The 14,515-nt window shown below is 37.5% G+C and overlaps 3 protein-coding genes and 2 pseudogenes across 4 annotated transcripts; 3 read left to right on the top strand and 2 right to left on the bottom strand.

Moving 5' to 3' along the window:
• Positions 1-617: 617 nt before the first annotated feature.
• Positions 618-2,259, top strand: LOC147276007 (glutathione transferase GST 23-like; annotated as a pseudogene). The gene is made up of 2 exons (XR_015123741.1): positions 618-943; positions 1,727-2,259. The product of XR_015123741.1 is annotated as a glutathione transferase GST 23-like (transcript).
• A 1,235-nt stretch (positions 2,260-3,494) lies between these two features.
• On the top strand, positions 3,495-4,497 carry LOC147276006 (glutathione transferase GST 23-like). Its single transcript, XM_086255470.1, has 2 exons — positions 3,495-3,806; positions 4,058-4,497. Exons 1-2 carry the CDS (start codon positions 3,495-3,497, stop codon positions 4,415-4,417), a joined length of 672 nt encoding a protein of 223 aa, XP_086111596.1. The 3' UTR covers positions 4,418-4,497.
• A 293-nt stretch (positions 4,498-4,790) lies between these two features.
• LOC147276005 (putative glutathione S-transferase pseudogene) lies at positions 4,791-5,495 on the top strand (annotated as a pseudogene).
• An 84-nt stretch (positions 5,496-5,579) lies between these two features.
• On the bottom strand, positions 5,580-8,795 carry GRXC5 (Glutaredoxin family protein). The gene is made up of 5 exons (XM_086253436.1): positions 8,316-8,795; positions 8,109-8,182; positions 7,681-7,755; positions 6,457-6,483; positions 5,580-5,903 (listed from the first exon to the last, which is right to left on the bottom strand). The coding sequence occupies exons 1-5, from the start codon at positions 8,600-8,602 to the stop codon at positions 5,827-5,829; spliced, it is 540 nt and encodes a 179-aa protein (XP_086109562.1). The 5' UTR covers positions 8,603-8,795; the 3' UTR covers positions 5,580-5,826.
• A 3,636-nt stretch (positions 8,796-12,431) lies between these two features.
• Positions 12,432-14,515, bottom strand: YUC8 (Flavin-binding monooxygenase family protein). Its single transcript, XM_086252964.1, has 3 exons — positions 13,693-14,515; positions 13,203-13,574; positions 12,432-13,021 (listed from the first exon to the last, which is right to left on the bottom strand). Exons 1-3 carry the CDS (start codon positions 14,362-14,364, stop codon positions 12,791-12,793), a joined length of 1,275 nt encoding a protein of 424 aa, XP_086109090.1. The 5' UTR covers positions 14,365-14,515; the 3' UTR covers positions 12,432-12,790.

The following is a 14,515-nucleotide window of genomic DNA, read 5'->3' as shown; positions in this document are numbered from 1 at the left end:
CACACTTAAATGAGTGATCAAACAAGTGTGACATAATGAGTTAGAATTTATGATCAACCAATGTTTCCATCCATTCAATGTAGAAAAAAAAAAAAAAACAGAATTTAAGAGAAATTAGAAGACATATTGGAAGAATGAGAAAAAATGATGAGCATTTGAGAAAATTAAAAACTATTAAGGTGGAAATTCACTTTTGACCCATGTAGTCGAAACTCTTAATTAGTTTGCTTTTTGGGCCTTGAGCCTCCAGTTGTACAAAAAAAAAAAAATTAGTTTGGAACATTCTTTTTTTTTTTTTTTTTTTTTTCAAGTGAAATTCCCTAGGTGCCTGAAACTAGTGAAAAAGGGATTTCCCTTTGAAAATAAGATGTCTTTGTATATAATATAGCTTAGATTATTAATGCATGTATTTAATTTATTTGGCTGACTGACAAACCAGCCCATGAGCCATGTTTAATTTATGAGGAATCTTGACTAGGCAATTAGTAAGTCAATGATATAGCATATAAAGAATACCAAGTTGATAACCAAGTTGATTGTTAATTAGGAATAAATACGTACTATCGGATCTAAAAGCCAGCATAGGAATCGATCAGAACACAACCTATCGAAAATATATGGAAGAAGTGATGGTTCATGGAGCTTGGTATAGTCCATATGTTTACACTTTACAGGGTCATATGGGCCCTAAAACTGAAGGGTGTGAAGTATGAGTATGTAGAAGAGGATGTGTACATGAACAAGAAGAGTGATCTGCTTCTCAAGTACAACCCAGTGCACAAGAAGATTCCTGTGCTTGTTCATAATGGAAAGCCAATTGCAGAGTCCTTTATCATTCTTGAGTACATTGAAGAGACATGGCCTCACAACGTACCCCTTGCTTCCAAAGGACCCTCACCAAAGAGCTCTGGCTCGCTTCTGGGAAAAGTTTGGAGAGGAAAGGGTAATTATCACTCTCTCAACTATTTTTCCTTAGCATATATTACAAAAAAAAAAAAATATATTTTCCTTTACCTTCTTCTCAATTTTGACCCTTTTTCATGCACGTATATATATATGATATTACTTTGGTGATGTTTAGTTAGAAGTAATGGAATGGATTAATCATTCTTATGAAATTAATGACCGTGCATTCGAACTTGAGACTTGGGACTCTGAACTCGAATCTTGGACCTTAATACCTGAGATCCTACCCCAAATTTGACTCCAAACTTGATTACCTTTTGCAAACCAATCATTGGAATGCATTTCATAATTCCTTACTTGATTCCATCTCCTTACCATTTTTGTTCTCTATCCATTTTCATTCCAAACCATACATCACCTAATTGGATAACTAATGTACGTTATACTCTCATACATGCATTTTATATTGAACCATTAATCATAGAACAATGCTTCCTCAGTATCTAGTTGGAGAAGCTCTTCCAACCCTCTCTCACAAGAGTACATCTTTTTTTGTCTTTTTATTCTAAATAAATAAAAAATTAATTTATAAATTGAATGAAAAGACCAAAAAGTACATGTATCTGTAAGTGAGATTAGGGACTGAGGGAAGTATTGTTCTTAATCATATAGATTTTTGTTTAAACATGTGGTTGAAATTTATATCCTACCAATAGAATGTGAGTCGAGCAAGATCACATTTATTTTGTTAGATTTTTATCCAGATGCAAATGAACAAATTAACCCTTATGCTTTGTGTAACAAACATGTAAATATATAGTACCAAGCCTTTGTCGGCTTCTTTTACCTTACTGGAGAAGAACAAGTGAAGGCAACAAAAGAAGCACACCAACATCTTAGAATCTTGGAAGAGCATGCCCTCGGCAACAAGAGGTTTTTTGGCGGCGACGATATCGGATTGACTGATTTAGTATTCGGGTGGATAGCTTGTTGGCTGGAAATGCTGGAGGAAGCAGCTGGGGTTAAAGTGCTGGAAGCTGATGATCATAGCTTCCCTCTCTTACAACCATGGATTCAAAGGTTCAAGGAGCATCCCAAAATCAAAGAGACCCTTCCTGATCGTAGTGTATTTTTGACCTATTGCAAAGGCCGAAGAGAAGCTATCAAAAACAATGCCAGTACGTAGTACCTGCTGATCAATTCGTATGATCTTCTTTCATGTTTTGTGTCATACAATGCTTTATTTCAATCTTTTGTTAGATGGGGTTATGTCCCCATGTGAGTGTAATAAGGTGGCTCAATGCCTAGCAACAACTACAAAGAACGTGATCTTCTAAAACGATTTCAACTCAATATCCCAAAAATTGAATTACCGAATCCATCTACAAAGAATAACTTGATTTTCTAAAACGATGCCATCATCACTCTCAAAAGGACAAACTTGAATTTCTATCATGGCATTACCGCCATCATTCAAAGCTTACAAAATAAAAGTGGGAATTTAACAGTTTTGTTACAATATTGGTAGATGGATTAAGTAATTCAATTTGTTTTTTTGTTACATCAGAAGGGTTCGAATGTAAAACTTATTTTTATCCTAACATATTTTCCTACCTTTCCTCAGTGATATGATTTTTTTATAACTTTAAATGGGTGCGAGAAGTATACATGAGTGTGGCGAGCAAGGGGTAATAGCCTTTGAATAATGATACATTAGTAATAGTTCCCCTACGACTCACCAACCATGTTGAGCATTTATATTATATATATAATTACCTAATGATATAAGGGCAAGTAAGTCAATAATAGCAGATAAATAAATAGACCATGTACTTGAAGTCCAAGCATGATAGCCAAGTTGATTGTTGGGTATTTATATATATATATATATATATATATACCTAATGACAGGTTCCTTCTATTGAGGTATACCTCAACTTATTTATGTTGAGGTATAACTTTGTTGGGGCCCACACGAGTCTTTTTGTGTCAATCCGAACCGTTCATTTTTTACATCTTCATTAATATATCATTCTTGTAAAAAATTATTCAAATCGGAAATCATTTGCCTATCTAACTTTGATAAAACAAATGGACGGTTTCATCGAAAATATTTGGTTCGTCCATTTATTTGATCAAAGTTAGATAGGCAAATGATTTTCGATTTGGCTAATTTTTTGTAAGGATGATCTATCAATGGAGATGTAAAAAATGAACGGTTCGGATCGACACAAAACGACTCGTGTGGGCCCCAATAGGGTATACCTCAACATAAATAAGTTGAGGTATACCTCAATAGAAGGAGCTTGTACCTAATGATATAAGGGCAAGTAAGTCAATAATAGCATATAAATAAATAGACCATGTACTTGAAGCCCAAGCAAGATAGCCACGTTGATTGTTGGGTATTTATATATATATATATATATATACCTAATGATATAAGGGCAAGTAAGTCAATAATAGCATATAAATAAATAGACCATGTACTTGAAGCCCAAGCAAGATAGCCAAGTTGATTGTTGGGTATTTATATATATACATGTAGAAACCAGCATAGGAATCAATCAGAACACGGCCTAGCAAAAATGAAGGGAGTGACACTACTAGGAGCTTGGCCTAGTCCATATGTTTATAGAGTTATATGGGCCCTAAAACTCAAGGGTGTGGACTATGAGTATGTAGAAGAGGATATCTGGTTTAACAAGAGTGATCGGCTTCTAGAGTACAATCCAGTTCATAAGAAAGTTCCTGTGCTTGTTCATGAGGGAAAACCAGTTGCAGAATCCATTGTCATTCTTGATTACATTGAAGAGACATGGCCACACAACCCCTTGCTTCCAAAAGACCCTCACCAAAGAGCTCTGGCTCGGTTTTGGGCAAAGTTTGGAGAGGACAAGGTAATGATCACCCTCAACTGTTTTGCATTACTTTCTTAGTTTTGACACTTTTTCATATATATTTTTGAAAAAAATTATTATGACCTTTAATGTCTAGCTAATAGACACTTTGATATGTTATGTGTTTGAGCTTTGACAAGTTGGTAATGTAACATGTTAGGCTGATCATCTAGTAAGAAAACATTACTCGCCTTTAATTTGTTCGGTTTTTATCTAGACTGAAACTAAGCTAGATGATTTGTGTGACATAGAACCGAGCTTTGCTTGGCTTCTTTTTTGTTACTGGAGAAGAACAAGTGAAAGCAGTGAAAGAAGCTACAGAACATCTGAGAATCTTGGAAGAGCATGGCCTCGGCAACAAGAAGTTTTTCAGTGGGGACAAGATTGGATTGGCTGATTTAGCATTCGGGTGGATAGCTTGGTGGCTGGAAGTCCTGGAGGAAGCAGGTGGTGTTAAAGTGCTGGAAGCTGATAGCTTTCCTCGCTTACAGGCATGGATTCAAAGGTTCAAGGAGTTCCCCACAATCAAAGACAACCTTCCTGATCGCAGTGCATTGTTGACCTATTCCAAAGGCTTCAGACAAACGTTTGTTGCTTCAGCAAAGCCATGATTCATAAAATATACTATCAGTCTCGGGGTTACTTCTCAAATTATGTTATCTGATGTACGCTTGTTTCTGTATTTTTCTTATCCAACAACTCTCAGCAAATAAAAGCTTGCAGCTTCATTTTACATATATTTCATGGACTTAAGTTATGGTAGTGTTAATTACATTAGACACCTTCTGAGAAATATGCTTAGGCATATGCCACTCACCCTACAGAAGCTATTGGAAAATTGACAAATTTTTGATGAATTATTACTTGGTCAAATTAGTATTTTCCACCTAACCTTCTTTACTGACTGCTTGGATCCCAAGCAGCTTAGACTTGCATCGACTCAATCAGGTATATATATATTCCCACTAGAGTAAGAAGAAGAACACAAACTAAACGAATATGGAGGAAGTAAAGGTACTAGGATTTTGGGCAAGTCCATATGTTTACAGGGTTATATGGGCTTTGAAACTCAAGGGTGTCAAATATGAATATCTAGAAGATGACGCATTCAACAAGAGTGAATTGCTGCTTCAGTATAACCCAGTACATAAGAAGGTTCTAGTGTTTTTTCATGGTGAAAAAACGATAGCAGAGTGCCAGAGTCCATTGTTATCCTCGAGTACATTGAAGAGATGTGGCCGCAGAACCCTCTGCTACCAAAGGACCCTTATGCAAGGGCCCCATATAAAATGGTACCTTCACTGAATAGTTCTTTTGTGTATGTTAAGAGGCCAACCTTTTTTTGATTTATTCAAACTACTGGAGAAGAGCAAGCAAAAGCAGTAAAAGACGCCAAAGAAGATCTGAGAATCTTAGAAGAGCATGCCCTTGGGGAGAAAAAGTTTTTGGATGGAAACATGATTTGGAATGACAGACTTAGCCTTTGGATGGATAGCATTCTGGCTTGAGGCCATCCAAGCAGCAGCTGGTGTACAAGTGCTGGAAGTCAATAGCTTCCCTCGCTTGCAGGCATGGATTAAAAATTTCAAGGAAGTTTCTGTGATTAAAGAAAAACATCCTGATAAGAGTTGCCTGTTAGCCTACATTAAACGAGGAAGGGAGGTGTATACAGTGCCTGCAACTTCTTGATATCCTAGTCTTTACACTTCCAAGTACACCACATGAACCATATAAAAATAAAGGTTCAAAAACAAATAAATGGAGTCATATCAGTTGTAAAACAAGCAATAAGCTTCCACTTTCCATAAGCGAATAGTTTCAACCACAACTACTGTACCTTTGAAACTCTGCACAAGCTATTAACTGCCACATTATAAGGTTTTATGCAAATGAATTAGCAATCACAATAAATTTTCTCTAATCGGTGAAATTTGCAGAGGTAAATTAGGCATCTTTTCTTTCAAATCATAGGCTGCAAGGAGATCAGGTTCTGTAAGTGAAAACATGCTGGGTTGGGGGGCTAGCTTTGTGTATTATTAGCACTAGCTTCTGACAGCAAAGGTTCAAGTTCACCTTTTCGGTATAGCTTCACAGTATCTGCATATCATAATAAAAAGCAACACTAAGCATTAAAATATTTTCACTTTGTTCAACTTCATTCTCTTTTAATCTTTTCACTTTATAACTAGCTAGCATGGCCAACACTAAGATACGCAAATGATTAGGGGTGGGTTTTTTTACTGGAATTACCGAAAAACTGACCAACCGATTGGTTCGGTTTATTTTTCACTTTTTTCGGTTTCGGTTGGTGAACCGAACCAGAAACACCGGTTTGGTTCACGGTTTAGATTTGTCAAACCATCGGTGGTCGGTTACGGCCAACCAAACCGATTCCACCCCTACAATTGATGGCTCCAGGAGAGGAGTTCTTTATACTGCATATTTGTCTGTGTTTGCATGGACACTGGCCATGTATGTTTTTGCAAGTATTATAATCGGATCCTGTGACCTACATGGAGTTGAACCCTAAACCTCCCACTCCAATTTATGTAAAACATTGTAAGATTATTTAAAAGCCCAGTGCTATACAAGATAATTTTTTATTTTTTTGGTAGTAAGGATAACAATATGATATATAAGAGCATCATACCTGTACAACCACCAATGTGTTTTCCCCCTGCCCATGGAAAGGAACAAAAGTTTGAGTTTCCATCATCCTCAAACACCCAAGAAGATCAATAATAGAAATACAACATGACAGAACTGTAATATGCTTCGACAACATTAGTTGGCAATATCTTTCTTCAGATAGTGGTTATGATGTTTATAAAGAATTTAATTCGAGAAACATAGAAGTCTGACCATCCAATCAGCCACTGTTGAGAAATTGTACCGAGGGAGGCTGGGATTAGTATGAAGTCAAAATCTATCAAACGACGAACTTTTTTTTTTTTTTTCCTAATAAACATTTACTATATTGTCTAATCTTAACATTTATAACAATTTTGAGATTTACATGTAACAGCATCTAAAGAAATTAAGTAAATCTGTTAGTCATATGACTCACACCCTTACAATGTTGACTATTAACAAGGGGGGCAAGGGTAACACATTTTTCAAGCAATGATTCCAAGAGATCACCAACCTGTTTAAAAAACTCTAGAAGTTTCATATCTAATCCGGCATTTTCTCAGTAACTAAACGAAGAGAGAGAGAAAAAAAAAAGACAGAAGAAGAGTTCAAGGAGGTTTCTTTGCTTACTTTTGTAGTTTTGTGTGTAGCCTTGGAGGATGAGATTGAGTGTTTGAAAAGAGAACAAAAAAGGGAATATAATCTTAAGATTGAGTTTGGAGAAAAGAAGGAAAAAAGAAAAAGGGAAGATCGAGTTTTTGGGAAGAGAATGGAAAAATGATTCAGCAACTACCCTTATGGTTAACTTTTCAAACTTCAAATAAAGCAAAGAACTACCCCAAACTACATACGTGTAATATATACATTATATAAGACTATGATTTTAGTTTTCGTGGGGAAGATAAACAATTTGCTGATCAAAGATTATGTTTATCCTCAACATTGGGCAAGTACACACATTTATTGTAACATTTATCAATTAAAAAACTAATGTACTATAGTTTCTCGTAAGTATTAAGGACAATTGAATTAGTAAAAATTTTGTAATAAACATCTTGTTGAGAGACTATATAAAGGTAATATATTTACTAGGCTACACCGAGCTACAGCCTAGGGCAGCCTAAGCATGGATCCGCTTGGGACCCATCATATTTGTATTGGTGTAGGTGGGGACTCGTCATTTGAGAAAAACAAAGCATATGTGAGATGCTTTAGGATAATGGTTACAAAGAGTATTGCTTACCAATAAAAACATTCGGGACAGTATGTTGTCCTGTAAGCCTCTCCAATACCTTCTGCAGCTGTGGCCCTTGGGGACCTGAAGGAGAGAAAAAGCTTCCGAATATAAGCAAAATTGATCAAATCTAAAGACAAAAGTGATGAAACAGAGTTGGATTCAAACAATGCTTCTTCAACATTCAAACAATCCGGCAATGTTATCATACACCAAACAATCCAATAGACATTCAGTGCTATTAAAGCCACAAATATTGAAGCTCAATCAACAAATCACATTGAATATAAGGACTGATAGGCATACTAAAAAAAAATCCACCAAATAACAGACATAAATAAGCATACATTGCCATCCATGAAGCATCTAAATTAGACATTATTACATACACTAGATACATTTCTTAGCATACATAATTGAGAGTAAAGAGGGCGCACCTAGTTCATCCAATTCAATGACGATAGGCTCCACACCAAGCCTTTTGAACAACGATTTCACCTCAGAGGAGTACCTTCAACACAATTTCCAACGTACCCATCTCAAATCTCTCAAAAAGAAACCAAACCCACAACCCAATCAACACGAAAATTCCCAATTCACAAAATTTAATAGCAATGGGGATTTGATGGGATAGTAGTACTCACGAACACCATGTCTTGGAGTAGACAACAACTGGGTTCTCAGCCACTGTCTTCTTCACAGTCTCTTCGAGCCGAGAACCGAACGAGGAAGCCATAGCCTGAACCGATATGGGTCTCCACCTTCTGGAGCCATTGATGCTTAAAACGCTTATGCTCGAGCTGGTTCTGGGACTGCAATTGTTGCCCAAAGGAATAGAGCAAATGGAGGACTTGTTGGTAGAAGAAAGAATACGAGCAGAATTTAGAGAAACAGATGATGCGAAATTGGTGAGGTTAAATGAGACCGCCATTGTTGCTGTCTCGCCTCAGCTCTCTTGGAGCTTTGTTTTGCTTATTATTTTGGCCAATCCCTTGCTTTGCTCTCCTCTCTTTTTGTTTTCTCTTGTTGGGTTTTGACTGCTTGTTGATTCAGGTTTGTTGAGATTCAGTGACAGGTGAAAAGTGAAAACAGGAGATGGGTTGCTGCCATTTGGTTTAAGCCTTTTGGCAGTTGGACTGAGTTGTGGAAGGAAACTGAACAAAGCCGAAGGGGCAAAGCTTCATCCAGCGGTTGGCTATGGACATATGGGCCTTCATGTGTGGGTGGGGATAAGATTGGGTAAATATCCGTCTTGATCATGATCTGGGCCTAGTTGTCTATCATAGGGAGCCTGTTTGAGAATGCTGCAGGTTCAGCTAGTGGGCTTAGGCCCACTTGGGTATTTTAAGGTAGAAGAAAAAGGACTGTTGGATGAGTTTTACACTTTTACATAATGAAATGATTCGGCAAATGCTGATCGGCAAAACAAAATTTTGGTAGGCAGTGATGCCACATGTATGGTACAACTTTGACTAATATACTATGTGTGCTTATTTTAAGTAAATTAACAGTTTTTTAAAGTAAATAGAATACACAACGCTATAATATATGTGATACGACTGTCGTATTCAAGACTTTTTTGTGTTTTGTGTGTATTGTGTTTTTATTTTTTAATTATATTCCTGATAGAATTGATTAAGAATTAATATTTTAGAGAGTGGAATTTAGGATTTAGCTCTAGCTTTTAAGCTGCCACCTAAATCTTAAGCCCTATGGATGAATGTGTACCCATCAACCAGAAACACAAATTTTTAAAATTGTCTGGCTGATCGGGTGATAACTCATTATGTATGTCACTATGTCAGGCAAGACTTGTTGCATATGTTTCAGGCTTAGGTTGCAATAGCCAATAGACTTGCAGGTTTAGGTTGCAATAGCCAATAGATTTGCAGTGGTACTCTTCAGTGTGTAATGTATACATGGTCCACATAGGCACAGCCTCACTCAGTCACTCGTGATGATCTGACTTTGTAATAAATATGCCAGTTTATATGTCCCAACTTGGACAAGATACATGGAAGAACAAAGGATGGGCTTCCAACTCAGGTTGCCAAGTTAGAGGTTGCAGCCTGGGCTGAAGGGGCTTTGAGTTTGTCTATCGAACATGGCCATAACTCATAAGCATCTTTGTCTAAACCCTAATCTTATGTTTCAGAATGTTTGGACTTTGTATCTCTCCAAGTAGTGTGAGTCTGACACTCTTCAAGGCTGTGTAGTCAAATCAAGGTTCTGCAATTATTTGTCATCAGAATGCATGATATTAACACTAGGAGTCACCACCAATATCAACTATCAAAAGAAAAGTTTCGTTATGATTGTGGGAAAAGAAATCATGAGATGATTGAAATATGGAGTGGTATGTGACTATGTGACAGCATATGTTTACCATCAAAATGTACATCCCAGCAAACCATTGCACCAGCCAATCCAATTGTACTTAAAAAAAGCAAGTACTAATAAAACACTACATACAGTTAGAAAATATAATAAGTTGGATTCTGGAGAAAACCCTGGTTGCTTATTCTCTGTGCTGCTTAATTTTCTGTCAGTTCATTGTTGATTTATTCGAAAGTTTATTGGACCAGTGGATTGTTTGCATTTGCTGTGGTACTTCTTTTGCTTTAAGATGCAGATCCTACGGATGATCTATATATAGGTCCACCAACTCAGTCTGCAGTGGACACAACATGTGAAGGCACAAATTCTGATTTGCAGACTGCATTAATGGTTTGTGCAATGCAGAAGAAAATGGGCCCTTTGTGATGGGATTGTGGCAATGAACAATGCTGACCCTCCCATGTGTCATTTTTAATGTTACTGGCAGCCAATGTCTCTTAGTAGAAGAAGAGGTTCGAAGATAACACAGACAAAAGGACAAGAATTGAAGCTGTTAAACGCAGTCAGGTTTTGAGGAAAACTCAGCTGCTGGTTTTGAGGTTGTGGTGGTGAAAGAGCATGGGGTACTCATGTTTGTTAGGAATCGTGTGGATCAAATATAATTGTCGTCCTAGATATCAGATATGTGACTGCCCAATATTGAGTAATATTAAGTGGGATAATTTTCTAACTTACACTAAAGTTTTAAGATAAAACCCACATGTATCGCACAAAGTGGTTAAGTTGAGGAAAGTATCGATGAAACATGAGGGGGCGAAAGATGTGGGCCTCAACAATGTGGACTGCTGCTTCCAGACTCGACTCTGTATTCTAAGGTGAAGAACAAAGCCTTATGGCTGCGCCTGAGACTTTGGACCCAAGGAATAGCATTTTGTATATGTATGTGTGTCTGAAGTGCTTGTTCCAAATATTTTTACACATGTTATTTCTTAAATATGGTGATCCTGTCGGGATAAGATTAAGATTATTTGAGCTACTATCTTCACAAGTTTCACTGATAAATTTTTTTTGTAGTATTTTTGACAGTTTTACTAAGTTGTTTATGACTTGTTTAGGAAAGCTGATGGTACGTCTCCATGTCCTTGTCAAAGTCTGGATCATATCTTTTGTCTTTTTGCAGAAAACACAACAATTTGATGTTTGGTTTGGCACAGCAAAATGTTTCTATTTATGAAAATTATCAAATACTGTTTGTTTTGTTGTCCTCCTCTTGTACATTGATTCATCTATATATTTAATGAGGTTGGTATCTCTCTTTACTAGAATACTGAAGCATAGAATGTGTAAGAACTAAATAAGGCAGGGAAATTAGATAGTTGGAGCTTTATTTCACTAAAAACAAACTATTTATGTGTGGCTACTCATACAGAGATTTTGTGGATGGAAGGAATTTGAGGAGTTTTGTCAGGTCTTGAAAGTAACTAGCACACCTGTACCATTGTTCCTTTAATGGCCTAATGATAGTGATCAAATTCCAGAATTCAGATCACACTAATGATCTGTTTAGTTAGCTTTAACTTTCCACTAATCGCATTAAATGCATCATGCCCTTCTCCTTTTTCTCCTTCCTGACCCATATTTTAATTTTTTGTTTTTTCCAGAAATGATTACAGGCCAATTAGATTACTTTCAAAAAGGTTTAGTGGGTTATTATCACATCAGTCTAAGTTCATGACACTGATATGGGAGTTCAGGATATGCACAAAACTAGTCATCCTTTTCATAATCAAATGTCTCTAAACAATCAGTTCAGAAGTTTTGAACTGTATCCAAGTCTCCAAGATGTGCTTTACAGAGAAGATTTAACTGTAATTTTCATGAAGGGCTAGCTTTGTTTGCGGCTAGCTCTATCCATGTGCAATGCAACAGAGCCTTAAAAGATTTATATTTTATTTCAGTATTAAGTTGGTCAATCTCAAGATAATAATATTAAAGGGAATAGTGATGTGTAGCCATATAGGAGTTAGGCTCATTCTCAAGACTCAAGAGAGAGAAAACAAGGTGGTGGGTAAGGTGGAGTTGGGGTGCATTGTCCTCTATGGGTCCTACCCATCTGATGATAGATGCTTATGGCAAGTTGCAAATCTGAAACGTTGAATTAGTGGGCAGGCCTTTTCCTTAATGGGTTTTAGAAAAGATCATGTACTAATTAAGCTGATGATGCACTAAAATTCTTAGAAGCTTATTTTGAGCTATATACTTCAACTAGTTCTCAGAACCTTTGCGCATGAAAGACCCTGTAAACTTAATACAAGAGGAAGAGAGGGGATGGAACTTGTCAGATGAACACTTTGAACTCAAATCATTGATGCAGAGAAAGTTGAACTTTATATATTCTTGAAATAAGATTGTACAAACAACTATGTACCAAACTAAAGATGGTGGTAAAAAAGTACGTGCTAAATGGGGGGATAGAAAATATAGAAAGAGAATGAAACTCTAGTCATTTAACTTGATCACTGGATTATAGTACAAAAAACTGTATGGAACTTCAAAAAGAAAGAAGAAGAAAAAGCCTCATCATCCTCAGTTTACAAAATGCCCAAACATTTCAAAACCTGGGCCTTTGGAGAGGGCTCTGTCCCTGTGCTATCTGTGTGTTTCTTTGCTTTGTGTGATTTACAGTATTTTTTTTTTTCTTTTTAACACCATGAATTAACCTGAATCAACTAAACACTGAGTAAATGGATGGTTAATCTGAATAATATGCATGGGGGCATATTTAGAAGGTCTGTGAAATGCATCTTCTATGGCAAGCTGTGGTTCTCTTTTTGGTCTGCTTGGTTTCACCCTTCCAGACCTTGCCAATATCTTGTGCTATTCTCATGGCATCAAATGATGCACCAGAGAGCCCTCTCCTTGTGAACCCAACTGCATAGAGTCCAGCATTTCCTTTCCAGCCATGTGGGAATGGTTGCTTGGGAAATCCATTCTTGGAGAAAAATTCACCTTCCTGAACATAACATAACCAAAACAAGATTAGACTCTTTGTCCACAACTTTAAAACAAATAAGATTAGACGTCTTCGTATACAACAACTCTCTCACAATAACTCGCCACGTGATCAGTGATGTGAGAGATCCGTTGTATTGTAGGTAGAGAAAGAAACAGAGGAATTTAGAACATATTCTCACCTGTAGCCAAGAAGGGACATTGCTGCGGTATCCGGTAGCTAGGACAACCGAATCGATATCAAGCCTTTCACCATTGACAAGCTCAACTTGATCACTTGAGAACCTCTTGATTCCAGGAACCACCTTAATACCTCCAGACTTGATTTTGTCCAATGCACCAATGTCCAAGACAGGGGTCTTCCCCGCATTGTTCTTGAGCTCCATTGGGCCCATGGATGGCCTTTTCAGCCCATATTTCTCAATGCTTCCAAGAACCAACCATGAAAACATTAAGAGGAGCTTGTCAGCCAACCAAATGGGTAGCCATTTTAGCAAAAGAACCGCCAATTCGAATGTCGATTTTCCAAAGATTTCTCTAGGCAAGACATGGACCTTTAGAACAAAAACAGAGCAAACCCTTATTAGAAAAACCATCACACACTTTGAATTCCATTAAACAAATTAGATTGTTAAAAAAGAAAAGTACTATATATATATATTGATAACTTACCGAGCTCCTAACCACCATTGAAGGCAAGGCATTGTGGTTGCAGAGGTCAAGAGAGACCTCCATGCCTGAGTTTCCACAACCCACAACAAGCACTTTCTTTCCCCTGAATTGCTCGCCGGACTTGTACTGACAAGCGTGCATAACTTCGCCACCAAACTGCGACAATCCATCAAATTCAGGCACCACGCACTCTGCATTTTCGCCTGTGGCCACTATAAGCCACCTGCAAATGTACTCGACCTCGCTCCGGGTCGACCCACTTGAGGAAACGGTAGTCACGCGCCAGAAACCACTGGTCTCGTCGTACCGAGCTGACTGAACACAGGAGTTGAATTTGGGGTTGATCTCAAAGTGCTTGGCGTATGACTCAAGGTATCCGATAAATTGTCCCTTTGTTGGGTACTCGGGGAAGTGTTCCGGGAATGGAAGCTTGGGGAGTTGGCAAAATGCTTTGGGAAGGTGAAGCTTGAGCCTGTCGTAGGTGCGTTTTTGCCACAATGATGCTATGCAGTCAGCTCTTTCGAGGACCTCGAATGGGACTCCTTGGTCCCTAAGGCAAGCCGCCGTTGCTAGTCCTGATGGTCCGGCCCCAACTATGACTGGGCCATTGACCATGATGCAGCGGCGGGCAAGGAAATCTTCATGATCCACTAGACGAAACAAGTTCTCCATGTTGATCAAAGAAGTAGTATAGCTCTTGCTCAAACACAATTTGAGATGGTTTGGAAGTGGTTGTTGTTGTTATTGTTGAAGAGAATCAAAATATCTATGAGAGATTTTGAGAAGGTTGATGTTTTTGAGGTTTGTAATGAACTTTGTTAGA

Source organism: Dryas octopetala, chromosome 8, assembly GCF_963921425.1.
Source record: "Dryas octopetala chromosome 8, drDryOcto1.1, whole genome shotgun sequence".
In the NCBI taxonomy this organism is placed as follows: domain Eukaryota; kingdom Viridiplantae; phylum Streptophyta; class Magnoliopsida; order Rosales; family Rosaceae; genus Dryas; species Dryas octopetala.
The sequence above is the reverse complement of the archived record's forward strand: the minus strand, read 5'-3'. Positions and strand labels throughout refer to the sequence as shown.